This window comes from Bos indicus, chromosome 8, assembly GCF_029378745.1.
Source record: "Bos indicus isolate NIAB-ARS_2022 breed Sahiwal x Tharparkar chromosome 8, NIAB-ARS_B.indTharparkar_mat_pri_1.0, whole genome shotgun sequence".
Classification (NCBI taxonomy): Eukaryota; Metazoa; Chordata; class Mammalia; order Artiodactyla; family Bovidae; genus Bos; species Bos indicus.
The window spans coordinates 86,064,475-86,091,435 of NC_091767.1; the positions used below are offsets into that span (position 1 = coordinate 86,064,475).

Here is a 26,961-nt window from a genome sequence, read left to right on the forward strand (position 1 = left end):
GGTATCTCTGATTTTCTTGAAGAGGTCTCTAGTCTTTCCCATTCTATTGTTTTCCTCTATTTCTTTGCATTGATATCTGAGGAAGGCTTTTCTTATCTCTCCTTGCTGTTCTTTGGAACTCTGCATTCAGATGCTTATATCTTTCCTTTTCTCCTTTGCTTTTCATTTCTCTTCTTTTCACAGCTATTTGTAAGGCCTCCTCAGACAGCCATTTTACTTTTTTGCATTTCTTTTCCATGGGGATGGTCTTGCTTCCTGTCTCCTGTACAATGTCATGAACCTCCATCCATAGTTCATCAGGCACTCTGTTTATCAGATCTAGTTCCTTAAATCTATTTTTCACTTGCACTGTATAATCATAAGGGATTTGATTTAGGTCATACCTGAATGGTCCAGTGGTTTTCCCCACTTTCTTCAGTTTCAGTCTGAATTTGGCAATAAAGAATTCATGGTCTGAGCCACAGTCATCTTCCGGTCTTGTTTTTGCTGACTGTATAGAGTTTCTCCATCTTTGGCTGCAAAGAATATAATCAATCTGATTTTGGTGTTGACCATCTGGTGATGTCCATATGTAGAGTCTTCTCTTGTGTTGTTGGAAGAGGGTGTTTACTATGACCAGTGAGTTCTCTTGGCAAAACTCTATTAGCCTTTGCCCTGCTTCATTCTGTACTCCAAGGCCAAATTTGCCTGTTATTCTAGGTATTTCTTGACTTCCTACTTTTGTATTCCAGTCTCCTATAATGAAAAGGACATCTTTTTTGGGTGTTAGTCTAAAAGGTCTTGTAGGTCTTCATAGAATCATTCAGCTTCAGCTTCTTCAGTGTTACTGGTCGAGGCATAGACTTGGATTACTGTGATATTGAATGGTTTGCCTTGGAAATGAACAGAGATCATTCTGTCGTTTTTGAGATTGCATCCAAGTACTGCATTTCGGACTCTTTTGTTGACTACGATGGCTACTCCATTTCTTCTAAGGGATTCCTGCCCCCAGTAGTAGATATAATGGTCATCTGAGTTAAATGTCAAGTGGTTTCCTTCACTTGACATAATATTCTCAAAATCATCTATGCAGTACATATTTTGGTAGACAGCTGCTTTTTATTGCTGAATGGCATTCCCTTGTTTGACTATTTCATTTGATTTATCCACTTTCCTGTTGATGGACACTTGAGAAGATTGCATCTTTTCATGTTGATGAATATTTTCATTTCTTTTAGATAAATTTCCAGAGTTCAAAGTGCTGACTTATCAGATATGTATATGCTGAGCTTTGTAACAAATACCAGACCTTTCCCTAAGGTAGTTGTACCACTTTGTACTCCCACCACTAGGTAGGAGAATTCTGGTTGCTGCAATGTTTGCCAGCATTTGATCTGGTTGGTCTTTCTATAATAAATTGAGCCATTTTTATGTGTATGTAGTGATTCCAGTGATCTTTATGTCATTCTGACTTCTTCAAAAAGTAATTTCTTTATTAGTCATTTTAAATTTTCAAACAAGTGCATTTAGAACAATGAAGTTTCCTCTGAATATCATTTTGGCTATATCTTTTTCCCCTCCAGGTATATAAGCTTTTGTTTTTTGTTGTCTTCTGATTTTTGTTGTATTATTATCAGTGAATTTGCGATGTATTTTACAGTTGGTAATTGGTGAAGATTTTCTTTTTACTTAACTATTGTTCTCTAGTCGCTAAGTTGTATCCGACTCTTATGATCCCATGAACTGTAGCCGGCCAGGCTCCTTGGTCCATAGGATTCTCCAGGCAAGCATACTGAAGTGGGTTGCCATTTCCTTCTCCAATGTATGGCAAGATTGTCTTCAAAAGTAATAAAGAATTTCATAGACCCACTGGCAAAGCATAAGCTTATTTTCTTATTTCCTCATGTTTCCCAGCACATGGTATTATCAGAACTCAAAACTGTGCCAATGTCTTGGGTGTCAGTGGTAATTTGTAGTAGTCTTACATTAGATTTCACCAGTAAATATTGAAGTTGAACATATTTGTATTGGTTTAATAATCATTGGATTGCCAATGTAAATACAATCTATTCTTATTTATGGATTCAATACTTGAAAATTTTCTTACTCAGTAAAATTTCTTCATAACCCCTAAAGTAATAATCAGGATGTTTTCATGGTCACTCATGGATATGTACAGAGCAGTGAAAAATTTGAGTTGCCCCATGCTTTCATTCGCAGCTGAGGCCTGCCATCTTGTTTCAACTGTCCTACTGTGCACACACGTCCTTTTTTGAGTCTGTTTACATTTTGTGCTTTTTATTGGTGATTTTGCTGTTTAGAGTGGCCCCAATACAGCATGAAGTGCTTTCTTATGTTCCTAAGCACCAGAAGGCTGTGATGTGCCTTATGGAGGAAATATGTTAGATAAGCTTCATTTAGGCATGAGTTAAGTGCTGTTGGCTGAGAGCTCATTATTGATGAATCATTAACCACATTAAATAAGATGTCTTTAAACAGAAACACTCATAAAACAAGGTTATGTATTGATTGGTTGATGAAAATGTTATGATGAGACTTGTGGAAAACTATCTCTGTATTTGCCTTAGGGACAATGGCTCAGCATTTACTAGTTCAGTGTTTGTGGTGACTATATAGAAAATAACCATCATAGACAACCAGAATCAACTGTATTTTGTCCATTTTCATTGGGATATTTGCTTTTCCTTATTGCTTTGTAAGAGTTTAAAGTTATAATTTTTACATAGTTCCTACTTCATCTAGAATTGATTTTTAAGCTGGTATAAGCCAGGGTTCTACCGTAATGTTTTCCTATCTCAATGGTCTACTGCCTTGGCACCATATAATGAATAGCCCCATCTGTAATCATTAAATTTAATAAGACTTCTGTCATTGGTGAAATTTCTATACGTGTAGATCTGCTTCTAGATTCTGTTCTAGTAACTTTTGTGCCTGGAATAAATACCACAATATTCTAATATTATATCTTTATTCCGTATGTAGAGAAATATTCTCACTTATTGCTGTGGATTAAATTGTGCTCCCCTCCACCAAATTCAGATATTGAAGCCTTAATCCCCCTTCATGTGACTGTATTGGAGACAGCATCTTAAAGGATGTTATTAAGGTTAAATGAGATCATAAGGGTGAGGCTCTGACCTAGTAGGACTTGTGTCCTTATAGGAAGAGGAAGAAACATTAGAGATGTCTGTCTCTTTTCTCTGCCATGTGGGGACACAGCTAGAAGGGAGCCGTCTGAAAGCTGGGAACTAAATAGGGTGACACTTTGATGTTGAACTTCTCAGTGTCTAGAACTGTGAGAAAGCAGTGTGTGTTGTTTAAGCGTCCCAGTCTGTGCTATTTTGTTATGGCAACCTGAGCTGGCTAATCTAGCTACCTCAGCTCAGCTGGTAAAGAATCCACCTGCAATGCCAGAGACCTGGGTTCGATCCCTGGGTTAGGAAGATTCCCCTGGAGAAGGGAATGGCTACCCACTCCAGTATTCTGGCCTGGAGAATTCCATGGACATGTGACATGGGGTCGCAAAGAGTCAGACATGATGAGTTACTTTCACTATTACTACACCAATTCTTCTAAATTATCTTGACTGTTAATTTTATTCTTCCATCTGAATTTTACCAGTTTGTATTTTTATCAGAATTGCTTGGTGGTTTGATTTTGGCAGTTACTTTTTTAGATACAGAGGTGATTGTGTAGTGTTCTGCTTTCAACGTATTAATATGATGTTATGTAACAGAGTTCCTATTATTAACTACAGTTCTAAAGTGAAATCCATTCGGTCAGAATGACATATTCTTTTAATATGCTACTGAGTTGATCTGCTCGCTTTGTGTTGGCAGATGACCCTCTATTTGGATACTTCATGGTCGAAGGCAGTTGTCTTTTTGTGGCCACTATTCTTTTCTTCCCATTGACTGTGATTGTGTTTAACCTCCTTTATATTATCTCGGCAACTTGACCGAAACAAAGACAAAAAAAGAGGGAACATCAGCAGGCTTAAAACAGAATTATCCATGTTCTCTGTTTTTGTCTCTGGAATATCTGTAGCTTTTCTGATGCTGTGACTGTTCTCCTGGGCCCTTTCCTGAGAAAATGCACAGCAGTTAGAGCTCTTTTGCTGTTGGTCGGCTGGCATATGCTGTACCTGCAAGTGGAGAACTGAGACGGTGAATAATCAGATAGCCCTGGTTGATCCCTGTGTACAGCATGTCAGGACTGGGGCACGCTGGTTCTGAACCGTGAACAAGGATGATCCCCTCCGGGCTCATCACTCTCTTCCCTGGGCTGCTGCCCTCACGCATCCACACACACGGACGCCAGCAGTTGACTGGACATCAGTCTGTGTGTGTTGAAGGAGGTGAGGGGTGAGGTGGAAATCCTCAGAGGTTAAGGGATTTATTACCATCAAAACAGTGTTTTCCTTCCATCCATTTGAAGGAAGGGTGAGGCGGGTGTGTATATAGAGAACAAAGGCTTTAAGAACAGGCTGTTTCTCCACAGATGTAGGTTCAAAGACTGGGTGATTATAGCTTACTCAGGTAGCAGTTTTGGTAATGCAAGGGGATTAATGTGAGGCTACGTGTCTCACATTTCATGTGTGGGTTTCAGGTCTCTCTGCTCTTTTAAAAAGTGCTTTATTTTCATGATGATAGATGCACACATGCAGTGCTGGGGTAGCCTAGTGATACTGAAGTCAGCTGATGGGGTAGCAGGACAGTGGTCCAGGGGGTGCTCCCTGAAGCCTGAGCTTCGGTTGTCCTGGCCACCCTGATGATGGCCAACAAGTATGTGCATGCATAATGTGCTTCACTAAACATCTGCTTAAAGGAAAGTGTGTTGTTTTTTTGAACAATTAAAAGTTATGTTAATTACTGGCCGCTGGGAAATCATTCTCCCTGAGGCCGTGTCCCGAGCACTTATTGCTTCATAACCTGCAGATAATTCCAAGGCTTCAGCCATTCTCCACCCATATGCTCATGATCCTGGTGTCTCCAGTTCCAAATCTGATTTATCTCTTTATCTCAGGCCTCCCAATTTGGCCCCATCATGGGCATCTCCAGGGGGATGATTCACAGGCATCTCACAATTCGCCTGTCTAAACAGAACTCAGCCATTTTGTACCTCAGAGTCCTTCCATTGCTATTTTGGGGAAGTTGTCATAAGCCTAGTTCAAACTTTATCCTAATTACAGGAAAATAGCACTATGAAAAAAAAAAAAAAAAAAAAACCTGAAACTGCCAACTGACTAGCCAGTAATTTAAAAAACCCTGAAACTGCCAAACCGACTAGCCAGTAATTTAAAAATGACTTCAGGAGAAACCAAGCTGCCTTACTAACAAGTTGGTAAAAGTAAACTAACTCAGACAAAAGGCTAACATTTAGCATTTGATGTTAAATTCATTAAACCACTAACTAATCAAATTGAGGTCTTCCCTGGTGGCTCAGATGGTAAAGAATTTGCCTGCAATGCAGGAGGTCTGGGTTCGATCCCTGGGTCAAGATCCCCTGGAGAAGGTAATGGCTACCCACTCTAGTATTCTTGCCTAAAGACTTCTATGGACAGAGGAGCCTGGCTGACTATAGTCCATGAGTCAGACATGACTGAAGTGACTTTAGCATGCAATCAAATTGAGTTGGAAGGAGGGGAGAAGGCAACCTAATTTTTTTCTCTGTGACTTCTTGTGATAGGTTCTTTTTTTCTGGAAAATATCAGTTCAGTTCAGTTCAGTCGCTCAGTCGTGTCCAACTCTTTGCAACCCCATGAACTGCAGCATGCCAGGCCTCCCTGTCCATATCACCAACTCCCGGAGTTCACTCAAACTCATGTCCATCGAGTCGGTGATGCCATCCAGCCATCTCATCTTCTGTCGTCCCCTTCTCCTCCTGCCCCCAATCCCTCCCAGCATCAGAGTCTTTTCCAATGAGTCAACTCTTCGCATGAGGTGGCCAAAGTACTGGAGTTTCAGCTTTAGCATCATTCCTTCCAAAGAAATCCCAGGGCTGATCTCCTTCAGAATGGACTGGTTGGATCTGCTTGCAGTCCAAGGGACTCTCAAGAGTCTTCTCCAACACCACAGTTCAAAAGCATCAATTCGTCGGCTAATTCTTCAGACTAAATCCCATAGTCAATTCTTCGGGCTAAATCCCATAGTGCAGAACTTAAATAAAAATTAGAAACTTAATTCATTTTAAGATTAGTGGTAAGTGGCGAAACCCAATCACCGGTAAAGTAATCAGAGAATACACACACACTCTCCTTAATTCAGATCTCACAGTGACACAAATGAAAGTGTTTGTGCTTTAGCAGTAATGATAACATTAGCAGGTTGATGGTGGCAGCACATTGAATGTTTCCAGTAACTCTTTGTCTTAATTTGAACCCATGTATGAACTTCCCTGGTAGCTCAGCTGGTAAAGAATCTGCCTGCAATGTAGAAGACCCTGGTTTAATTTCTGGATTGGGAAGATCCCCTGGAGAAAGGATAGGGTACCCACTCCAGTATTCTTGGGCTTTCCTGGTGGCTTAGATGGTAAAGAATCCACCTGCAATGTGGGAGACCTGGTTTGATTCTGGGGTTAGGAAGATCCCCTGGAGGAGGACATGGCAACCCACTCCAGTATTCTTGATAGGAGCCTGGTGGGCTACAGTTCATGTGGTCACAAAGAATTGGACACAACTGAGCAACTAAGCACATAAGCTAATATGCCCTGTTATGCATGGATGAGAACTTTTTACTTGCTAACCTCCAGATTCACCCAAAAGTCACCAGTCTTCAAGGCTGATGTGAGAGGGACCAGCCGCCTGAACATAGTAGGAGAGAATAATGTTTACTTCCTAGTGAACTATTAGTGTCGGAGCCACTGTGTCTCTGCCTCCTGTGATCCCAGTGTTAAGCATAGACATTGCAAAATCCAGTGTTTCTGAAAGGTTCTGCTGACTTTGATTTCATAACATGAATGTTGGTGTTGATTTTATGAATAAATGTGCTCAGTTCACATTTTTGCCACATCAAATATGATATCAGTATAATTGGATGCTGTAAATATTTCATCTCAGAAGTAGAGAGGAATAAGTTATGATGCCTAATTTTCAAGAAAATCATTAATTCATCTATTCATTTTTTAAATAATTTTATATTGAGGATCAGCTATATGCCAGGCCCTGTTTAAGTTGTTGGAGGCCCACCAATGAATGAAAAAAAACAGACAAAAACTAAAATATCCTGCCTTCTGCTGCTTACATTTTCCTGGGAGACTCTTATGTCTGGCTTTTTTCACAAAATATAGCATCAGAAAGATACTTTCTGTGGTTTATTCTTTTTTATTCATAAGAGTCTGTTGTATGAAGATATTACAATGTGTTTATTACCTGTTGATGAACATTTGGGCTTCCAGTTTGGAGCAGTTATATAAATAAACTGCTATGGATGTTTAATTTTAGGGAACATGTTTTCATTTTTCTAGGATAAATCCAAGGTATGAGATTGCTCAGTCAGATGGTATACGTACATATAAACTGTATAAGAAATAAGCAAACTCTTCCCCCAAGTGATCGTCCTATTTTACACTGCCGTCATCAGTATATGAGAGTTCCAGTTGCTCCACATCCTTACCAACGTTTGATATTGTCATTTAATTGTAGCCATTCTAGTACCTTTTGTTGCAATGATTCATCATGGTTCAGTTACATTTCCTCAATCACTGAAAATGGGACCATCTTCTAGGGACACACTTTTGTGGAGTATCTGTTAGTTCTTTTGTCCAGTTTTCACTGTGTTGTATGTCTGCCTATTGAGTTATGGGAGTTCTTTTGTCAGATATATAAAGTGTTTTCTCCCAGCTTGTGGTTTGTCTTTTTTATTTTCTTAATGCTTTCTTTTGACAAGCAGGAAATTTTAATTTTGTTAAGTCTAATTTATCATTTTTTTCATTTAAGCCCCATGTCTAAGAAATCCTTGCTTTTGCCTATCTAAATACTATAAAGATACTTTTCCTGTGTATCCTTCTACTAGCTTTTAATTTTAGCTTTTATGTTTAAGTCTGTGATCCATCTCCAAAGCAATTTTTGTGTATGGTGTGAGTTAATGGGTTAACTCACACCATTAACTCACACCATTAATGGGTTAACTCACACCATTAACTCACACCATTAATGTGAGTTAATAGTGTGAGTTAATGAGTTTGTTTTTTTCCGTATAAAAATCCACTTGTTCTGACATCATTTTTGAAAAGACTATCCTATCTTCTTTGAATACCTTAGTATATTTATTAAAAATCACTTGACTACATATGAAGATACATTTGGAATTCTCTGTTATGTTCTATTGATCTATCCTTATATTCCAATACTATGTTGTCTTGATAAATATAAGTCTTAAAATTAAGGTGTGAAATCTTCATTCTTACTCTCTTTCATGATTGTCTGGCTGCTCTAGTACCTTCACATTTCCATGTAAATTCTAGATTTAGTTTGCCAGTTTCTACCAAAGTGCCTACTAGGGTGTTTTTAACTTTTGATTTTGAAATAACTTCAGATTTATAAAAACACTACAGGAATAGTAATAACTAATCCCATATGTCTTTACCTAGGTTGACCAATTTTTGTCATTTGGCCATAGGCTTATCATTCCCTCTGTAGCTGTTTGCCAGTATTGTTTTTTGAAACATCTGAGAGTAGGTTGCATTCATTATGCCACTTTGCCCTTTAACAATTAGGTGTATATTCCCTAAGACCAACAATGTTTCCTTACAGAACAACAGCTTCATCTTAGGGGTGTCTGGATTGCCAGTCATACTCCAATATCTTTCATTGTCCCAGTAATGCTCTTTAGATCCCCTGCTCCGGGATACAGGCTCCTCACCATGTTTCCTTAGTCCTCTTTACTCTGCAGTAGTTCCTAGACCTTTCATGGCACTAAGATTTTTGATAAGTGAAGAGCTGTTATTGTGTAGAATATCTCTAAATTTCAGTTTGACTGATGTTTACTCACAATTACATTCTATTTATACATTTTTTACTGAAATAACATAAGTGATGTTTCCTTCTCAGGGTATCATATCTAAAGGTTTGCCCCTTATTGGTGATGTTAATTTTTCTCGCAATTTGCCCCTTATTGGTGATGTTAATCAGTTTGCCCCTTATTGGTGATACTAATTTTTCTCACTTTGTTAAAATACATTTTCTCATTATGTAGTTATTTTTTATTTTGTAATAAAAGGAAGTTTGTGAGGAGCCTGCTAGCATTTTCATGGGGTGATACTGTACTTTGTGAGACTTGATTTCTTTAAACTACTAGTGTTCCAATCTATGAACATGGTATATATTTCTGTTTATTTAGATTTTCTTTCCTTTCTCTCTGCAATATTTTGACGTTTTATGTGTGGAAGTTTTGTACGTATTTTGTTAGGTTTATTTCTAAGTACTTTAAACATTTTAGGTGCATAATTCAGAGGCATTAAGCACACATGCATTGTTACGCAACCATCACCACATCTCTCTTGAACATTTTCATCTTTCCAAATTAAAACTCTATATCCATTAAACAATAACCACCCTCATTTCCACCCTCCCCAGCCCTTGACAATCACCATTGTTTTCTTTCTATAGTTTGACTACTCCTCCATATATTTTTAATGTTATTGTAAATGATGTTTGAAAAAAATTTCATTTGCTAATTGTTGCTCAAATGTAAAAATATAATTGATTATATTGACCTTATGTGACTTTATGAAATCCATATTAATTTTTATAGTTTTTAAATATATTCATTAGAATTTTCTATGATGTTGTTCTGTCATCTATGACTGAAGACAGTTTTATTTCTTCGTTTCTAATCTGTCAGCTATTTATCTATCTATCTACCATCTCTCCTCTATCTATCTCCTTTTTGTAATGATTAGGACTTTCATGGTGATGTTGGGTAGAAAATGTAAGAGCAGATATCTTTTTCTTATATCTATGGGGAAAATATTCCTTCAGATCAGATCAGATCAGTTGCTCAGTTGTGTCCGATTCTTTGTGACCCCATGAATCGCAGCACGCCAGGCCTCCCTGTCCATCACCAACTCCCGGAGTTCACTCAGACTCACGTCCGTTGAGTCAGTAATGCCATCCAGCCATCTCATCTTCTGTCGTCCCCTTCTCCTCCTGCCCCCAATCCCTCCCAGCATCAGAGTCTTTTCCAATGAGTCAACTCTTCGCATGAGGTGGCCAAAGTACTGGAGTTTCAGCTTTAGCATCGTTTCTTCCAAAGAAATCCCAGGGCTGATCTCCTTCAGAATGGACTGGTTGGCTCTCCTTGCAGTCCAAGGGACTCTCAAGAGTCTTCTCCAACACCACAGTTCAAAAGCATCAATTCTTCAGCACTCAGCTTTCTTCACAGTCCAACTCTCACATCCATGCATGACCACAGGAAAAACCATAGCCTTGACTAGACGAACAAGTAAGAAATTCATTGTGACTTTCTCATAGATGCCTTTTTATTAGAATGACAAAGTTATTTTCTTTGTTGAAAGTTTTGAAAATGAATGAGTATTGGTTTTGTCAACTGACTTTTTTATATTAGGGCTTCTCTGGTGGCTCACATGGTAAAGAGTCTGCCTGCAATGCGGGAGACTGGGGTTTGATCCCTGAGTTCGATCCCTGTGTTGGGAAGATCCCTTGGAGAAGGAAATGGCAACCCACTCCAGTATTCTTGCTTGGAAAATCCCATGGATGGAGGAGCCTGGCGGGCTACAGTCCATGGGGTCACAAAGAGTCGGACAGGACTGAGCAACTAAGACTTTTTTATATTAACTGAAATTAATACATGGTTTCTCTCTTTGACTCTGTGTTTCCAGTAATTGTTTTTTAAATGAAGTAACTTTGTACTCCTGGGTTAACCCATTTTGGCTCACTCCCATTTCTATATTGTCTTTTTATTTTGCTCAGTCTAGTTAGCTAGTGTTTAGTGGACCCTGTTGCCTTTTTGATCAGGAGGTCTACTGGCCTATAATGTCCTTGGAGCATACTTGTCAACTGTTTGTATCTAGGAACGTTTGCCTTGTGAGATGAACTAGAAAGTACATCTTACTCTTTATCTTCTGAAAGAGTTTATTTAAAATTGCTGAAGTTTCTTTTTTAAATACTAGATAGAATTCACCAGTTTCTTTTATTTTGGACTGGAGTTTTAATCATGGGAAGGTTTCTGATTACAACTCCAAGTTCTCCAAGAGATTTGGGGCTAATCTGAGTTTTTATTCCTATTTGTACTTATTTTGGTATATTGTCATTTATCATCTTTTTCTAAATTGTCTGGTATGTTCATTTATTTGTTCATAAATTTCTTATTATCATTAACATTCAAAGTCTTTGGTGAGTCCCCTTGTGCATTCCTGGTGTTGGTAATGTATGCTTTCTTTTAATCAGTTTTTTCTCAGTGTTAGCCCTTTCACTTTTCACTTTCTTGCATTGGAGAAGGAAATGGTAACCCACTCCAGTGTTCTTGCCTGGAGAATCCCAGGGACGGGGGAGCCTGGTGGGCTGCCGTCTATGGGGTCACACAGAGTCGGACACGACTGAAGTGACTTAGCAGCAGCAGCAGCAGCGATTTCATTAATTTTTGAAGAATCAACTTTTGGCTTTATTGATTTTTTTATTGTTTGTTTTCTATTTTATTGATTTCCTCTCTCACCATTAGTATTTGCTTCTAATTACTTCAGGTTCAACTTGACATTCTTTTTCCAACTTCTTAAGGTGTAAAATCTTATCTGGAGTGGGGTGCCATTGCCTTCTCCGAATTTAAGCATTCAAGGCTATGAAGTTCTCTCTTAATTACTCTTTTAGCTACATTCCACAATTTGGGGTATCCTGTTTTCATTTCTCATATTTTATGTTTTCTCATTCCATTTAAAATACTATTTAATTTTTCTTACATTTTCTTTTTTGAGCACAAAGGTTATTTAGAAGTGTGCTACTTAATTTCCAAACAGTTGGAGAAGTTATAAATGTATTTTTGTTATTGGTTTCTAACTTAATTCTGTGTAATCAGAAATTTATGGTTTCACTTTTTAAAATTTATTGTGAGTTATTTTATGAAAAGCATATGGCCTGTGTGGGTGAACTGCCATGTACGCTGACACATGTATGCTGTCTTATTGGGTATATTGTTCTACAGATATCCAAGGGTCAAGGGGGTGTTAGTGTTTCTGTTGTTTCTTCACTAAATTTTGCCTGCCTCAGTTAATTGCTGAGAGACAGGTATTAAAATTTCCAACTGTAATTATGGATTTTTCTGTTTTGTCCTCTAGTTCTGTTAATTCTGAAACTCTGATAATTAGGTCCATTCATGTTATGTCTCTTGGTTAATAGGCCCTTTTATTTGAAAGATATTTTTGCTGAGTATAGAATTCCAGATTCACATTTCATTTTTCTCTGCTAGTACACTGAAACTGTCATTCTCCCATCTTCTGTTTTGCATTGTTTCTGATGAGCAATCAGCCATTAGTTTTTATTTCCTCCCTTTTCTGTTTATCCTAAGTTTTTAGCAAGTTGACTGTGATATCAGCAGTCATGGTTTCCTTTGTATTTATTCTGCTCAATTTTCACGTACATTCTTTAATTGGTGTTACTGTATTTTAATCAAATTTGGGGAAATTTTGGCTATCATTTCTTCAAACCTTTCCCCCCAACTCTGTGTATCTCCCTTTTCCTCCTGGAATTTGATTGTATGTGTTAGATCTCCTGTACTTTCCTATAACTTACTAAAGCTCTATTTAATTTTTTGTAGATCTTTATGTCTCTGTTTCAGTTTGGAAATTTTCCATTGACCTGTCAAGTTGACCAATTTTTTTTCTAATTTTATCCAATCTGTTGTTAGTATCATACCATAAATGTTTTATTGGAGATTATATGTTTTAGTTCTTCTAGTTGATTCTTTTACAGTTTCCATCTCTCCTGAGATTACTAATATCTTCATTATACTTTCTTTTGTACACTGTTTACCATACTTTTGGTTCCTTAAAGTCCTGGTCTTCTAAGTCTAACATCTGGGTTTGTTTCTCTTGACCATAGGTTATATTTTCTTGTCTCCTCACATGCGTTCACAGGTGATTTTTTATTGTATACCAGACATTGTGGTTTATACTCTAGATTTTGTCATCTCCTTCTGAAAAGTGTTTTGTTACATCAACTTACTAGGTTACTAGCAGGTCATCTGAAGCTTATGGAGTTTAGGATCCATTTTTGTTAAAGATGTTGCTTCCTCTGCTTTCCTCAAGCAGGAAGCCTATTTATCACAGACAAACAGACCTTCTCATAATAACAGTAACAATTATGAAATTATTTAACCAGTTTTAACAAAAAAAATTGGGGGGAAAAGTTACCTTCCTACACAATTTGTAACTACTTTTGAGTTTTGGTATTGATTACTTTTCAACCTCAAAGGAGCCTGCTGCAGCTGCTGCTAAGTCGCCTCAGTCGTGTCTGACCCTGTGCGACCCCATAGACAGCAGCCCACCAGGCTCCTCTGTCCCTGGGATTCTCCAGGCAAGAATACTGGAGTGGGTTGCCATTTCCTTCTCCAATGCATGAAAGTGAAAAGTGAAAGTGAAGTCGCTCAGTCGTGCCCAACTCTTTGAGACTCCATGGACTGTAGCCCACCAGGCTCCTCCGTCCATGGGATTTTCCAGGCAAGAGTACTGGAGTGGGTTGCCATACTTTCCTTTAAAGATTATTCATTGTTTATAACAAGGAATTTTTGTAAGCTTTTCTTCAAACCAGTTTTTGTTTCTAGCAGGTACCATTACAGGGAAGGTGCTGAAGTGGCCCACCATCTCCTAATCCCTTTGTGAAGAAGCCTTTTCTATCACAGTATAATGATTCCTTTTTCTTTTTCTTCCCAATCTCCAACTCCCTTCCCGTAGCTTTTTTTTTTAGCCTAAGATTGTAGTTATTTCTGTCTCTCTCCTCCTCTACTATGAACTTGTTGCTATAAAGGTTTCCTCTTCATCTGTGCTATTAGTGCCTGGTGGCATCAGGAAAGAAGGAGATTTCCAAAACTGAGTTTCTATCATATTGATGTTCTGAGGTTTGGTGAGCATGCTTGTTTCACTGGTGTGGTTTAAGGGATTTTACAGAAGACAGCTTCTGTGTCAGCACTTTTCTTTGGTCTCTGAATGACCGGTTTTACAGCCTTTCTGCAGCTCTGTCACTCTTCAGAGGACCCAAACAATGCCAGGTAAAAATAAGACAGAACTGTTTGAGACCTACAAGTAATTCTCACTTGTTCTCCCAAAATTCAGAAGCCTGGGGGATGTCACTGTCCAAACGTTTCTGTTTGTGTTTCTGGATGTTCTCTAAAATTCAGATTAGAAGCCCACAGAAATAAGGGGACCAGTCAGAATGGCTGCGATCCAAAAGTCTACAAGCAATAAATGCTGGAGAGGGTGTGGAGAAAAGGGAACCCTCTTACACTGTTGGTGGGAATGCAAACTAGTACAGCCACTATGGAAAACAGTGTGGAGATTCCTTAAAAAACTGGAAATAGAACTGCCTTATGACCCAGCAATCCCACTGCTGGGCATACACACTGAGGAAACCAGAATTGAAAGAGACACGTGTACCCCACTGTTCATTGCAGCACTGTTTATAATAGCCAGGACATGGAAGCAACCTAGATGTCCATCAGCAGATGAATGGATAAGAAAGCTATGGTACATATACACAATGGAGTATTACTCAGCCATTAAAAAGAATACATTTGAATCAGTTCTAATGAGGTGGATGAAACTGGAGCCTATTATACAGAGTGAAGTAAGCCAGAAAGAAATACACCAATCCAGTATACTAATGCATATATATGAAATTTAGAAAGATGGTAACAATAACCCTGTATACGAGACAGCAAAAGAGACACTGATGTATAGAACAGTCTTTTGGACTCTGTGGGAGAGGGAGAGGGTGGGATGATTTGAGAGAATGGTATTGAAACTTGTATAATATCATATATGAAACGAGTCACCAGTCCAGGTTCAATGCAAGATACTGGATGCTCCGGGCTGGTGCACTGGGACGACCCAGAGGGATGGTACGGGGAGGGAGGAGGGAGGAGGGTTCAGGATGGGGAACATGTGTATACCTGTGGCAGATTCATGTTGATATATGGCAAAACCAATACAATATTGTAAAGTTAGAAAATAAAAATAAAAATAAATAAGGGGGCTGTGGTCCCGGTGTGATGCCCTTAAGCCCCGTCTCAGTGTGTCTTGCCTGTACCCTTGTTGCTTCCCCAATCTTGTGGGCACGTGACCAGTGGCCAAAGAGAAGCCCACAGTGATAGATCAGGCTTTCTAGTCCCTGACTCTTGAGGCAGAGAAAGGAAAAGACTCGTTCTTGTGGGGTCACCCAAGGGACCAACTGAATAAAATCTCGTATCCTCTGTAGCTGCTGCTGCTGCTGCTGCTAAGTCACTTCAGTCGTGTCCGACTCTGTGCGACCCCATAGACGGCAGCCCACCAGGCTCCCCCGTCCCTGGGATTCTCCAGGCAAGAATGCTGGAGTGGGTCGCCATTTCCTTCTCCAAGGCAAGAAAGTGAAAAGTGAAAGTGAAGTCGCTCAGTCGTGTCCGACTCTTAGCGACCCCATGGGCTGCAGCCTACCAGGCTCCTCCATCCATGGGATTTTCCAGGCAAGAGTACTGGAGTGGGGTGCCATTGCCTTCTCCGATCCTCTGTAGAGCTGACGTTAATAAGAAAATGCACATCTTAATGCTTCTCCTGGCATAGCGGGCAAGCGCCCTAAACCCAGTCTGCAAACGGTGACATGGAACTCGAACACCAGGGCAAAGTTGACTTGTACTTGTGTTTCTTTATTTGGCAAGTGTAGGCATTAGTTTTAGTTTAATCAGCAGTTAACGCCAGCTCACAAAGAGAGAGAGAGAGGTGGGTTGGGTGTGTATTGTTAGCACATGTGCTTGCCTATTTAAACGATGTTTAAGGAATTCTTGACCCAAAGAAATAATGGCCCATGAGCTTGAAAGAAAGGGCACCCGGCTCTCACTGACACCAGAATCGCCTGTTTTAGATTATTTATGGCTCCAAGTTCTTTTCTTTGAAAAAGAGATTTTCTTCAGGGGCCAGGAAGACAGCAAACGAGGGAGAGAGCCAGAGGCGGCTGAAGAGACTGTGTCCTGCCAGACCCATTGTCTCCACTGTCACAAGCGTCCGGAGTTTCCATTTGTGAGAAAGCTAAGATAGGGATTCTTAAGTCCATTTGGTGAATTTGGACACAACCCAGATTTCACTGGGGGATGGTTTAAATCAATGTAGGGTGGATGACAGGTGGGGGGCTGATGGCAGGTTGCAGATTTGCTGGAAAGCAAGCAGATCACAGGCCCGAGGCTCCTGCTGAAGCTTGTTGTGGGAGCACAACACCCCATGTGCTCCACAGTGGACGGCAGCCCTGATATATGTGCTTTAGCCCACTTTTACTGTCTCCTTGGAGCATCCTCAGGGTCACTTTAAAAAGCATCTATCTGCTTAGAATGACTGACCTCATCAGCCAAAGGCAGGACTAACAGGTTTTACTGAAAATAATTTAGCACAGACTCCAAAGGGGTGTGTACAGGCTATTCCCTCCAGGCTGGGAAGGTTGGACTGTGGGGCAAGAGGGAGGGCTGTGCTTGTGAGAGTTTCCTTCTGTGTCCCCCATATTTGTACACATGGTCTGTGCTGTGGAGCAATGATGAGGTCACTCCTCTGTCGTGTAATGAGCACTTCTGACTGTACAAACTCTTTGAGGTCTGCCTGCCTCTTTGGCATCCTCTCCATTGCCTTTCTCCATTTGAAAGAATTCTCTCCTATCGCTTAATAGTAGAACACAGTTTCCAAATGGTCATCATCTTCATAGAAGCCTTGCTTGCAAACAATGGAAGTTAACAGAGGTGTAATGTTTCCAATGTAGTTTAAGACCAAGACGGAACACATCGACTGTTAATATTCTGTGTGTATTTGAACATAGGCATGAACATGTACACACCTATGTGTATGCTTCATGTTTTTCAATCCATCTTTCATACTCAACTAGTCCTTCATACTCAACTAGTTCCATTCCCCCCCCTCTCTCACCCTGCCTTAGAGATGCTGATTTTTTTTTTTTTTTTTAATGAATAAGCTCTATAGTTTAGGTCAATTTTAAATTCACAGAAAAACTGAACAGAAAGTATAGAGAAAGCTCAGGTACTCGTTCCCCCCATCTCCACATACAATTTTCGCTATCAGTGACGTCTTGTGTTAGTATGGTGCATTTGTTACAGTTTATAAGCCAGTTCAGTTCAGTTCAGTTGCTCAGTCATGTCCGGCTCTTTGCGACCCCATGGACTGCAGCACGCCAGGCTTCCCTGTCCATCACCAACTCCCAGAGTTTACTCAAACTCATGTCCATTGAGTCAGTGATGCCATCCAACCATCTCATCCTCTGTCATCCCCTTCTCCTCCTGCCTTCAATCTTTCCCAGCATCAGGGTCTTTTCAAATGAGTCAGCTTTTCGCATCAGGTGGCCAAAGTATTGGAGTTTCAGCTTCAACATCAGTCCTTCCAATGAATATTCAGGACTGATTTCCTTTAGGATGGACTGGTTGAATCTCCTTGCAGTCCAAGGGACTCTCAAGAGTCTTCTCCAACACCACAGCTGTAAACCAGTCAGTATTGATACATTATTATTAACTGAAGTCAGGAGGATCCCCTGGAGGTGGGCATGGCAACCCACTCCAGTATTCTTGCCTGGAGAATCCCATGGACAGAGGAGCCTGGCCAGGCTATAGTCCATGGGGTTACAAAGAGTCAGACATGACTGAAGTGGCTGAGCAGTAGCAGCATGATTTACGATAAGCTTCATTCACTCTTGGTGTTGCATGTTCTCTGGTTTGCACGAATGTATAATAACATGTATCCACCATTAAAGTATCATTCAGAGTAGATCCACTGCCCTAAAAATCTCCTGTTTTCCTATTCACCAACCCCCACCACCAACCCTTTGGCATTCATCTATGTTCTTACTGCTCCATAATTTTGCTTCTTCTAGAATGTCATAGAATTGGGATCATACAGTATGCATGCAGCCAATTCAGACTGACTTCATTCACTTAGTAACATGCATTTAAGTTGCCTCCATGTTTTTTTTTTTTCATATCTTTTCTTGATCGCTCTTTTCTCTTCAGGGCTGAGTAATATTCTATTGCCTGGATGTGCCATAGTTTATTCGTTCACTATGGACATTTTGGTTGCTTCCAAGTTTTGGCAGTTATGGATTAAGCTGCTATAAATGTCCGTGTGTGTGTTTTTGTGGGCTTCCCAGATGGTGCAGTAGTAAAGAATCTACCTGCCAATGCAAGAGACACAGAGATATGGGTTCAATCCTTGAGTTGGGAAGATCCCCTGGAATAGAAAATGGCAACCCACTCCAATAGTCTTGCCTTGGAAATCCCATGGACAGAGGAGCCTGGCAGGCTACAGTCCATGGAGTTGAAAAGAGTCAGACATGACTGAACACACACACATAGGTTTTTGTTTGGACAGAAGTTTTCAGTGCATTCAGGTAGATGCCAAGGGACAAGATGGCTAGCTCACCAGATGCTGGATTTAACAAGAAAAAAAAAATCCTTGGGGATAATTTCAGTGTGCTCACGGATCGTGTGTTTTTCCCAGAGACGACTACCATGAGGATGGATTCTGCCAGCCTTACCGGGGAATTGCCTGTGCGCGTTTCATTGGGAACCGGACCATTTACGTGGACTCTCTTCAGATGCAGGGGGAGATTGAAAACCGAATCACAGGTAGGAGTGCAGTCCTTTGTTCTGAGACACTGAGCATGCATGCAGCTGCCTGTCGCCCCGATGGTGTGTTTTCAGTCTCATTTGTGTATTTTGTCCCTTACAACCATGGCCAGTGAATCCTTGTGCCATGTCTCCTGCAAGAGAAAATCAGAGGCCTTTATCAGAAGTGGTTGCAGTTTATCCTAAAATATTCCTCTTTGTATATGCAAATTAGCAAGCGCAGTCTGCTTGGAGTGGACCAACGCGCTGACTGCAGTCAGGCGAGCGGTTCCCAAGCCCTGCGCCATCTTGTTTCCCTCCACTAGCCACATGGCCAAGCCAGCACTTGTGATGTTCAGTCTCGGTTCTGCCTTTCCTAGCTCTTGTGCCTTCTCAGAGTTACAAGGATCCTGGCTTGGGTACAAAGTACCTGGGCCAGATTTTAGGTACTGGGGACAGAGGTTCCAGGCCATCAGCTGTACCCTAGGGACATTGCAGTGAACTCAGACCCCCATTGGCCCTTGGTTTCTGGGCACAGTCAGGTCTTTGGTTACCTGCTCCCCCCCCCGCCCCGTATGAAAAGTGGTTCAGATCCTTTAGGAGTGAACATGCTCGTTTTCCGTCATATAAGAAGTTGATGTTAAGAACTTCCTGGGGGAAACTCCTTAAGAAGTGAGAAAATGAATTACACCAAGGCCCTGAAAAGCCCTCCCCCCAACGGCTCTGCTCTCCTCACAAACCCCCACATTTTCTCCTTAGACTCTAAGGAGAATCTGGTGAAGATGGCAGGTGTCCCAGTTGAACTAGGTTCTCTGCACAGTGATTCTTGACCCAGGCTGATCCCTGATGTGGGCTCCCTGGAGATTCTGGAGGGATTTGCAGAGGGGCTGGCAAGGCACTGCCCTGTAAGGGTACAAAGGAGGACCCCAGGTAGAAACTCATGCAGGTGCCACTGAATGTTCTTCTAAGTCCAATTTGACCCTGGCTTTGTCTTTCGCCCTCAGTCTGGAGGGCCTGCCTGGCCCATGGCTACAGAGACCCCTGAGGACACGGTCAGGTGTCCAGTGAGAAATGGAAGGGCAGTAATGGGACTCCGAGATCCTGGAAGGTGCTGTAATGGTCCAGTGGGCACATGTTTTGAACTTGTTTGTATCTCTCATTGGAAAAGCTCCCTATGCCATTTAAAGCAGAACTTCTTGAACTTTATGATCACAACCCATAGTATAAAGTTTATTTTACATCGTGACTTAGTATCCATATATATCTGCTTCATAGAACTGAAATGGGTTACAGGAAACAACATTTGCTTTAACAAAGGCAGTGCAAGCTAATTTTTCCCTTCAGTTTTATTTCATTAATGAAAAAACTTGGTTCCAGCCTTAATATAAACCATGTACTCTGACATCCTCTGTTCCATTCTCATCATCGTTTAAAATACCAGCCACAGACTCCAGAATTAATTGTGTATCCCACTAATTAGCAAACACTGATTCAAGTCACAGGGCTGTCTCTCCGTTGTCTCTTCAGGAAGTTTAAAGGATAACAACTCAGATATCTAAGCAGACTCATGCTATAGCATTTTTTTTAAAGATAAAAGTTTAGAAGGAGGGTTCTCTAGATTTGTGTATTTTTGAAAATGTAAATGTGAAGTTGCTCTAGACTGACTGATGGTTTAGAAACTATGTTGGTTGTGGAGACAGTCTGTTTGAAGAGAATGCTTGTCAGAACGAGTTCCAGGGACACTGGAAGCTTCCCAGAAATGAGCCCCAGAACCATCAAAGTGATGTGCTGGATGTAAACAAAAACAAGCACATGGGTTGTTGGCTCTCTGTGATGCCTAGAACCATCTTTCAGAAATAAGTCCTCACGTGATGGGCTCTGGGACGGGGAGAGGAGCAGTCCTCTAAGGGGCGGCCTTCACATCCTCTTAGTTGATAGCCCTGAAGCAATGCCACCTCTGGCTTTCTTAGGCCTTTCGCTGCCTGGGGGTAGAGGTCAAAACTGGTGACAGATCTTCTGGGAGTCAGTTGTCAGCTCACATGAGGAGACTGAACTGGGTTCAAACCCAGTTCGCCAGCCAACCCTAAGAGACCCTGCACCTCAACCTCTTACCTGTCTGTTCCGCAATTTTAATATTGGCCAGAAGGGACGGAAGGCTAAGGATGACATGACGAACACGCTACAGAGTTCCCAGCAGCCAGTGCTGCATGCGGTGCATGGAGACAGCCTATTACCAGAGCCCCCTGGACCAAAGGGGCTGTTTACCTTCTGCGCTATTTTATAGGCTCCGCATGGGTTTCCATTTCCCAAAGTGTGGCCTCAACAAATCACTTGACAGATAGAGACCCAGGTACAGAAAGGACTGAGTGACTGCCAGTCCTGTGGTAAATGAAAAGGCTGGGCCAGAACAGGGCTCCCGTGCCAGCTCACCTAACCCAGTGCCAGCCATGGGTACCTTGCTGGGTCTTTGGAGGGAAATGGGTGCCAGCAGTGCCACCTGCTGGCCGCACTAGGCACGGCACTACAGGTGATGGGTGGAGCTGAAGTGTCCCAAGGACCAAATTCCAACCTCTCTAGGTTCTCTCGCCTTCTCTCAGCAGGGAGTATAGGCACAGGAACCTCTCTTTCTCTAGCTGGCCAGGGTCAGATCCTTATAATCAGGTCCTACACAGGTCAAAGTGGGGTGGGCACAGATGGGGCAGCTGATGCTTTCCTTTGAGTGCTGACTGCCACAACCCGGAGGAGAGGGCCCTGGAGTGCACACCTTCCCTCCTGCCACTGGCAACTCTGCTCCCATCCACCTGCCCAGACTTGGTCTCTGCAGCCCCCACCCCTTTCCTTTGTCCATGCAGGTGTCAGTTCTTCCCATCAAGCCCCACCCTGTGATGTCTCGCCCCTAAAAGCAAGCCAGCCGACCTGGGCTCCAGACACTCCTGTGATGGCTTGCTTCTCTGCTCTCCTTCACAAAGCCCTGCCACTCTCCCCGCTTTGAACCTCCTCTGGTTGTTTCTGGGCTCTCCCCAGACTCCACCGGAAGGAATCCCCACTATCCACTCCCATTGTCATGGACTCCTTCTTGGGCCACAGGTCACAGGGCTGGTTGTTCATCTTTCTGGCTCTCTGTGTTCATACCCTGGGTCGTCCACTCCTTGGCCAGGCCTCCGTTCTGCACGCAGGCTCCAAGATGTCAGGAAGACCAAAGCTCCGACCTTATGCCTCTTCTCCAACCTCTCCTTCTAGAAGCCACTCAGCCCGTGGCTTCGCCTACCACCAACTGGCAGAGCCGGTTCATAACAGGACCTAGGAAGTGGTTTTGGGTCTGGTACCAGAATCTTTCTGCCTTGGAAGTAGTATCTAGGTGGATGAGATCTGTGGCCCGGTTTTCCTCCTTTCTTGTTTCATTTTTGATGTTCGAAAGGGAAGCCCTAGGACCAGGGCCTTTCTGTGTCAGTTGCAAATCTGGGCGGCCCATGTGCTCCCTGGGGTGCTGCTCTCCTGAGAGCCACTCTGGGCCAGCAGAAGGCAAGCCGGAGGGCTGGGGGTGGGGCACAGATGAGAGATGGGGGCCAGGGTGCCGGGCAGGGTCGAGGGCCTGGACCGAAGATGGGACCAGGGGCGCTGGGCAGGGGTGGCCGTGCAGGGTGTTTGCCCCGAAGCAGGACCCACCCCACCCTAACTCCGACCTCGCCTCCTCCGCAGCCGCCTTCACCATGATCGGCACCTCCACGCACCTGTCAGACCAGTGCTCGCAGTTCGCCATCCCGTCCTTCTGCCACTTCGTGTTCCCGCTGTGCGATGCGCGCTCCCGGGCGCCCAAGCCGCGCGAACTGTGCCGGGACGAGTGCGAGGTGCTGGAGAGCGACCTGTGCCGCCAGGAGTACACGATCGCGCGCTCCAACCCGCTCATCCTCATGCGGCTGCAGCTGCCCAAGTGCGAGGCGCTGCCCATGCCTGAGAGCCCCGACGCCGCCAACTGCATGCGCATTGGCATCCCAGCCGAGAGGCTGGGCCGCTGTGAGTCCCCACGCGTCCTCCTCCAGGACCTGGGTCCTGCCTCTTAGAACCTGGGGACCCCATTCCAGCCGTCCAGGAAAGTCCCACAGACCCGCTCCATTCCGGTAGGGCAGCCCCGGGGTGCAGACTCCCTGTCATCTAGTTGCCGGCGCACAGCCCTCCTGACGCTGCCTGTCTGTGGATCCCCAATAAGTCACTCTACCCCAGTGAGCCGCACACTTAGCTTCTCCGACAGGAGGACTCTGGGCCTACCGCCAAGAAAGGAGCTTAGGGGAAAACAGCCCCCTTCCAAGCCTTCCCTGTGGTGCACAAGCATCTCTCAGCCCCTGACTGAGGATGATGGTGCTCCTTGAGAGGAGCCGACCAAGAAAAGAGGTCGACTTCCTCCCAGACTTGGGAAATATTCACTTCCTTGGTGAGGCTGGAGTTCCCTAGAGCAGCAGGGCTCCTCACCAGGTGGCCAGAGCCTGGTCTCCAGACCCACTGCACCATCCAAAGCCTGGCATCTCAGCTGACATCATGAACCTCCTGGCAAGTTGCTTAAATATCAGTTTCCTCATATTACACCATGATAATAACTACTGACCTCAGGAGCTGGAATGAAGATTAAATGAGTTAATATTTAGAGAGTTCTTAACACAGTGCCTGCACACAACAAGCACAGTGTAACTGGTATTCAACAAACACACATGCCAGGTGTGACTCAAAGTGACCCTGGGTCTCCTCTGGGAGTGGAGTGGGCTCCCAGGGGGGCTGGGGCTCTGCTCACAGCAGGCTGAGCCCTGTCCTCACTGAGTTTGGGGGCCAGGTCTGGAAGTTTCTCATCCCTCCTGTATAGTTTGGTTTTGTTTCTAATGCAAGTGAACGTGAGGTTAGGGTTGACATCGTCATTGTAGAGGGGGGGGTGCCTGCTATTTCAGGGTCATAAACTTCTGACCAGGTTCTTCCCCACATATGTCCCTGGTGCATCCATCCATTTAATTTGTGGGCTTGAGGACTTCTTTTCTTGGAAGTTACCTCCAATCCCTTGGTCTTTTGGAAATTCCGATTTGGCGAGGTGGTTTGGTTATTACTTTTTGGAATAGTTGAAGACAGGTGCTCCCTGGACCCACAGAAGAGGGCTGCTTCCTCTTAACTTTCGGGCTTCCTGACAAACCTTCTCTCTCAGACCATCAGTGCTACAATGGCTCAGGCACGGATTACAGAGGGACGGCAAGCACCACCAAGTCGGGGCACCAGTGCCAGCCGTGGGCCCTGCAGCACCCCCACAGCCACCACCTGACAAGCACCGACTTCCCGGAGCTCGGAGGGGGGCATGCCTACTGCCGGAACCCTGGAGGGCAGATGGAAGGCCCCTGGTGCTTCACGCAGAATAAAAACGTACGCATGGAACTGTGTGACGTACCCTCTTGTAGTATGTATTCTCTCTTTTTTTTAAAATGTTGACTGGGGGGTGTACTTTGTGATGACATTGTACCAGGAGGCTGGTAGCTCTGGGATTCCCCCACCCACCGTGTTTCACCACCATGATTATTTGTTTTATGTAAAGTTGTGGCTGGTTATAAAAGTAATACCTGGTCATTACAGGCCTTTTTAAATTATAGAAGAAAAAAAAAAAAACTAAAGAAGAATGTGCAAATCACCTCTAGTTTCACCACTCAGCAGAGACTGCTGTTTACATTTGGGGGCCCTTCTGTCATTCCATGTGTGGTCCTGGGATATTCAGTTTGGCATCTTGTTTCTCAATGAACACTGTCAAGCATTTCCCACTATTAGTGAAAATGCTTCCCATTACAATTACAACCAGCTTCTGAGACCAGCATCCGTGCTTGGGGTGCAGCCCTCCTGTTCCTCCTCCCTCACCTCCCACTCTGCTCAACTGTTTCACGTAGACTTAGCAGAGTGAGGAGAAAATAGAACTTAAATCTCTTGTTTTCCCCGAAGTTTCTCTCTTAAAGTATGACTAGAAGAAAAGTGTGTAGTTCATGGTAGCAAATTTTACAGACGTCGTTATCTCTGGGCTTGCCAGGTGGTTCAGTGGTAAAGAATCCGCCTGCCAACTCAGGAGCCACAGGGGATGTGGGTTCAGTTTCTGGGTTGGGAAGACCCCCTGGAGAAGGAAATGGCAACCCACTCCAGCATTCTTGCCTGGAGAATCCCATGGACAGAGGAGCCTGGCGGGCCACAGTCTCAAAGAATTGGACATGACTGAAGTGACTTAGCATACTTGCAAGATGTTTTTACAGTGAGCAGTTATTATTTTTGTAATTAAAATTTAATCAAGAGATAAAGAAATATGTATGTTCTTTCCTCTGGCAATGCCACAGGAATTTTACTTTGCAGAAATATTTGCACTGAAACAGGCAGAAATGCAAGGGTATTTGTTGCAGAATCACTTCTGAGAGCTAAATAAACAGGCAGTTGTTCACCAACAGGGGATGAGGCAACAGTTCATCTGTGCCGAGGGACAGTGTGCAGTTCTTGATGAATGGCTGGCACTGTGTGTTCTTCAAGAAACATAGTCTGGTATATTGTGTTGTTGTTGCTTAGTTGCTAATTTGCGTTCAACTCTTTTGTGACCCCAGGACTGTAGCCCGCCAGGTTCCTCTGTCCATGATATTTCCCAGGCAAAAATACTGGAATGGGCTGCCATTTCCTCCTCCAGGCAATCTTCCCAACCCAGGGAACGAACTTGCATCTCCTGCATTGGCAGGCAGATTCTTTACCACTGAGCCACCAGGGAAGCCCTTCTGGTCTAGTATATTATTCTAACCACAAAACCAGGAGCAGGAAAATATGGATGATATGATTCTATTTTAAATGAGCTCTATTTAAATTCTATTCTTAAAAACTGTATGAGCTGCTTCTTCTATTTCAAATTAGTTGAATATTGGTTTATTCATGAATATTATTTCATGTTCAACTTAAATATATACATCAAAAAATAAGTGAATACCAACCTGTTAGCGATGGTATGAAGTGAAAAGTGTGCATGCTCAGTTGTGTCTGACGTGACCCAGTGGACTGTAGTACCAGGCTCCTCTGCCCATGGAATTTTCCAGTCAAGAATATTAGAGTGGATTGCCATTTCCAAATTACCTATTAAGAATATTCAATTTTCTCTAATACTATAATTATTAATAAGCGTGTATTCTGTTAGTGATTTTTTAAAGATAATGATAAAATAAATGGATATACAAAACTATGGATAGTGCTCACATCTCATCTTGGCTTGAGGATCATGAAATTTCCCTCCTAGACCTTAATTAGGAAAAATGACCCAGAATCTCCACTGCTCCTGAGGCTTTGAGAACATCTGCCTCCAGAGTGGGACCAGGAGGGTTTTGTGGGTGGTTGTATTTGATTTTTATCTTCTTTTGGAGACAAGGGAACAAGAGTGGGTTTGGGACAGTGCTGGTGATAGTGGTGATTTTTAGAACTGAATTAGCTCTTTAAGGGACCATGTGGACCAGAAACCACTTGTTTGCTTTCTGATGGAAAGCTCATTACCACTGGTTATAGGGAAGCCCAAGTTCCTGGGTAATTATTCACAAGGTTAAGATGAAAACTGCTGGGGGCATTCGGGGCGGGGCTTTGGAAAACATGCTTCCGCATCACAGAGAAGAAGCCTTAACTCTCCCTCAGAGGGCAGCACCGAGGTGCTTCAGCCTTGCGGCCCAATGCCCTCTGTGCTTTCTGTGAGTCCTGTAGGGGTAGACTGTGCGTTGCTCTTCACCATAGAGGGGAAAAAAGAGAGAGAGAGGGGAAAAAAAGAGAGAGAGTAAAGAAAAGAAAGAAAAACGTCCTGAAGCCTCAGTGTTTGTACATCTTACCTGTTGTTTTTCAAGAGTTTGTGTACCCCTGCTGCATATTGTTGGGTTAAACCCGTTGGCTGCCAGTGCTCTTTTAAATCATGTGCATTTTTAATGATTGCCTTTTAAGAATATATGTTCATTGTACAAACATGAGGAAAACCCTAAAATGTTGAATGAAGTCAAGGATCATGTCTAATCCCAATATCCAGTTCCTTTCACTGAGGATCAGCATGACACTTGTGTTTCATCAAGTTTAGTCAACTCATCAAGTTCAGTCAACTTGAAAAGGTCAGAGCATCCATGTCCAACAGGATTCAAGTTAGGAAGCACCGTGTTGGTGGTGA

General features: G+C 42.8%; 1 protein-coding gene across 2 annotated transcripts in view; it reads left to right on the forward strand.

Moving 5' to 3' along the window:
• The window catches only part of ROR2 (receptor tyrosine kinase like orphan receptor 2), a 237,531-nt gene that overhangs the window by 204,898 nt on the left and 5,672 nt on the right, over positions 1 to 26,961 (forward strand). The window contains exons 5-7 of one of the 2 annotated variants that reach the window (XR_002181323.2): positions 18,682 to 18,809; positions 22,488 to 22,802; positions 23,971 to 24,182. Coding sequence is in view for 1 of the 2 variants with exons in the window: in XM_019966617.2 (XP_019822176.2) it covers positions 18,682 to 18,809; positions 22,488 to 22,802; positions 23,971 to 24,216 (689 nt within the window). In the remaining variant the exon portion in view is untranslated. Of the gene's footprint in view, positions 1 to 18,681; positions 18,810 to 22,487; positions 22,803 to 23,970; positions 24,217 to 26,961 lie in introns of both variants that reach the window. The other variant, XM_019966617.2, reaches the window with a different exon arrangement.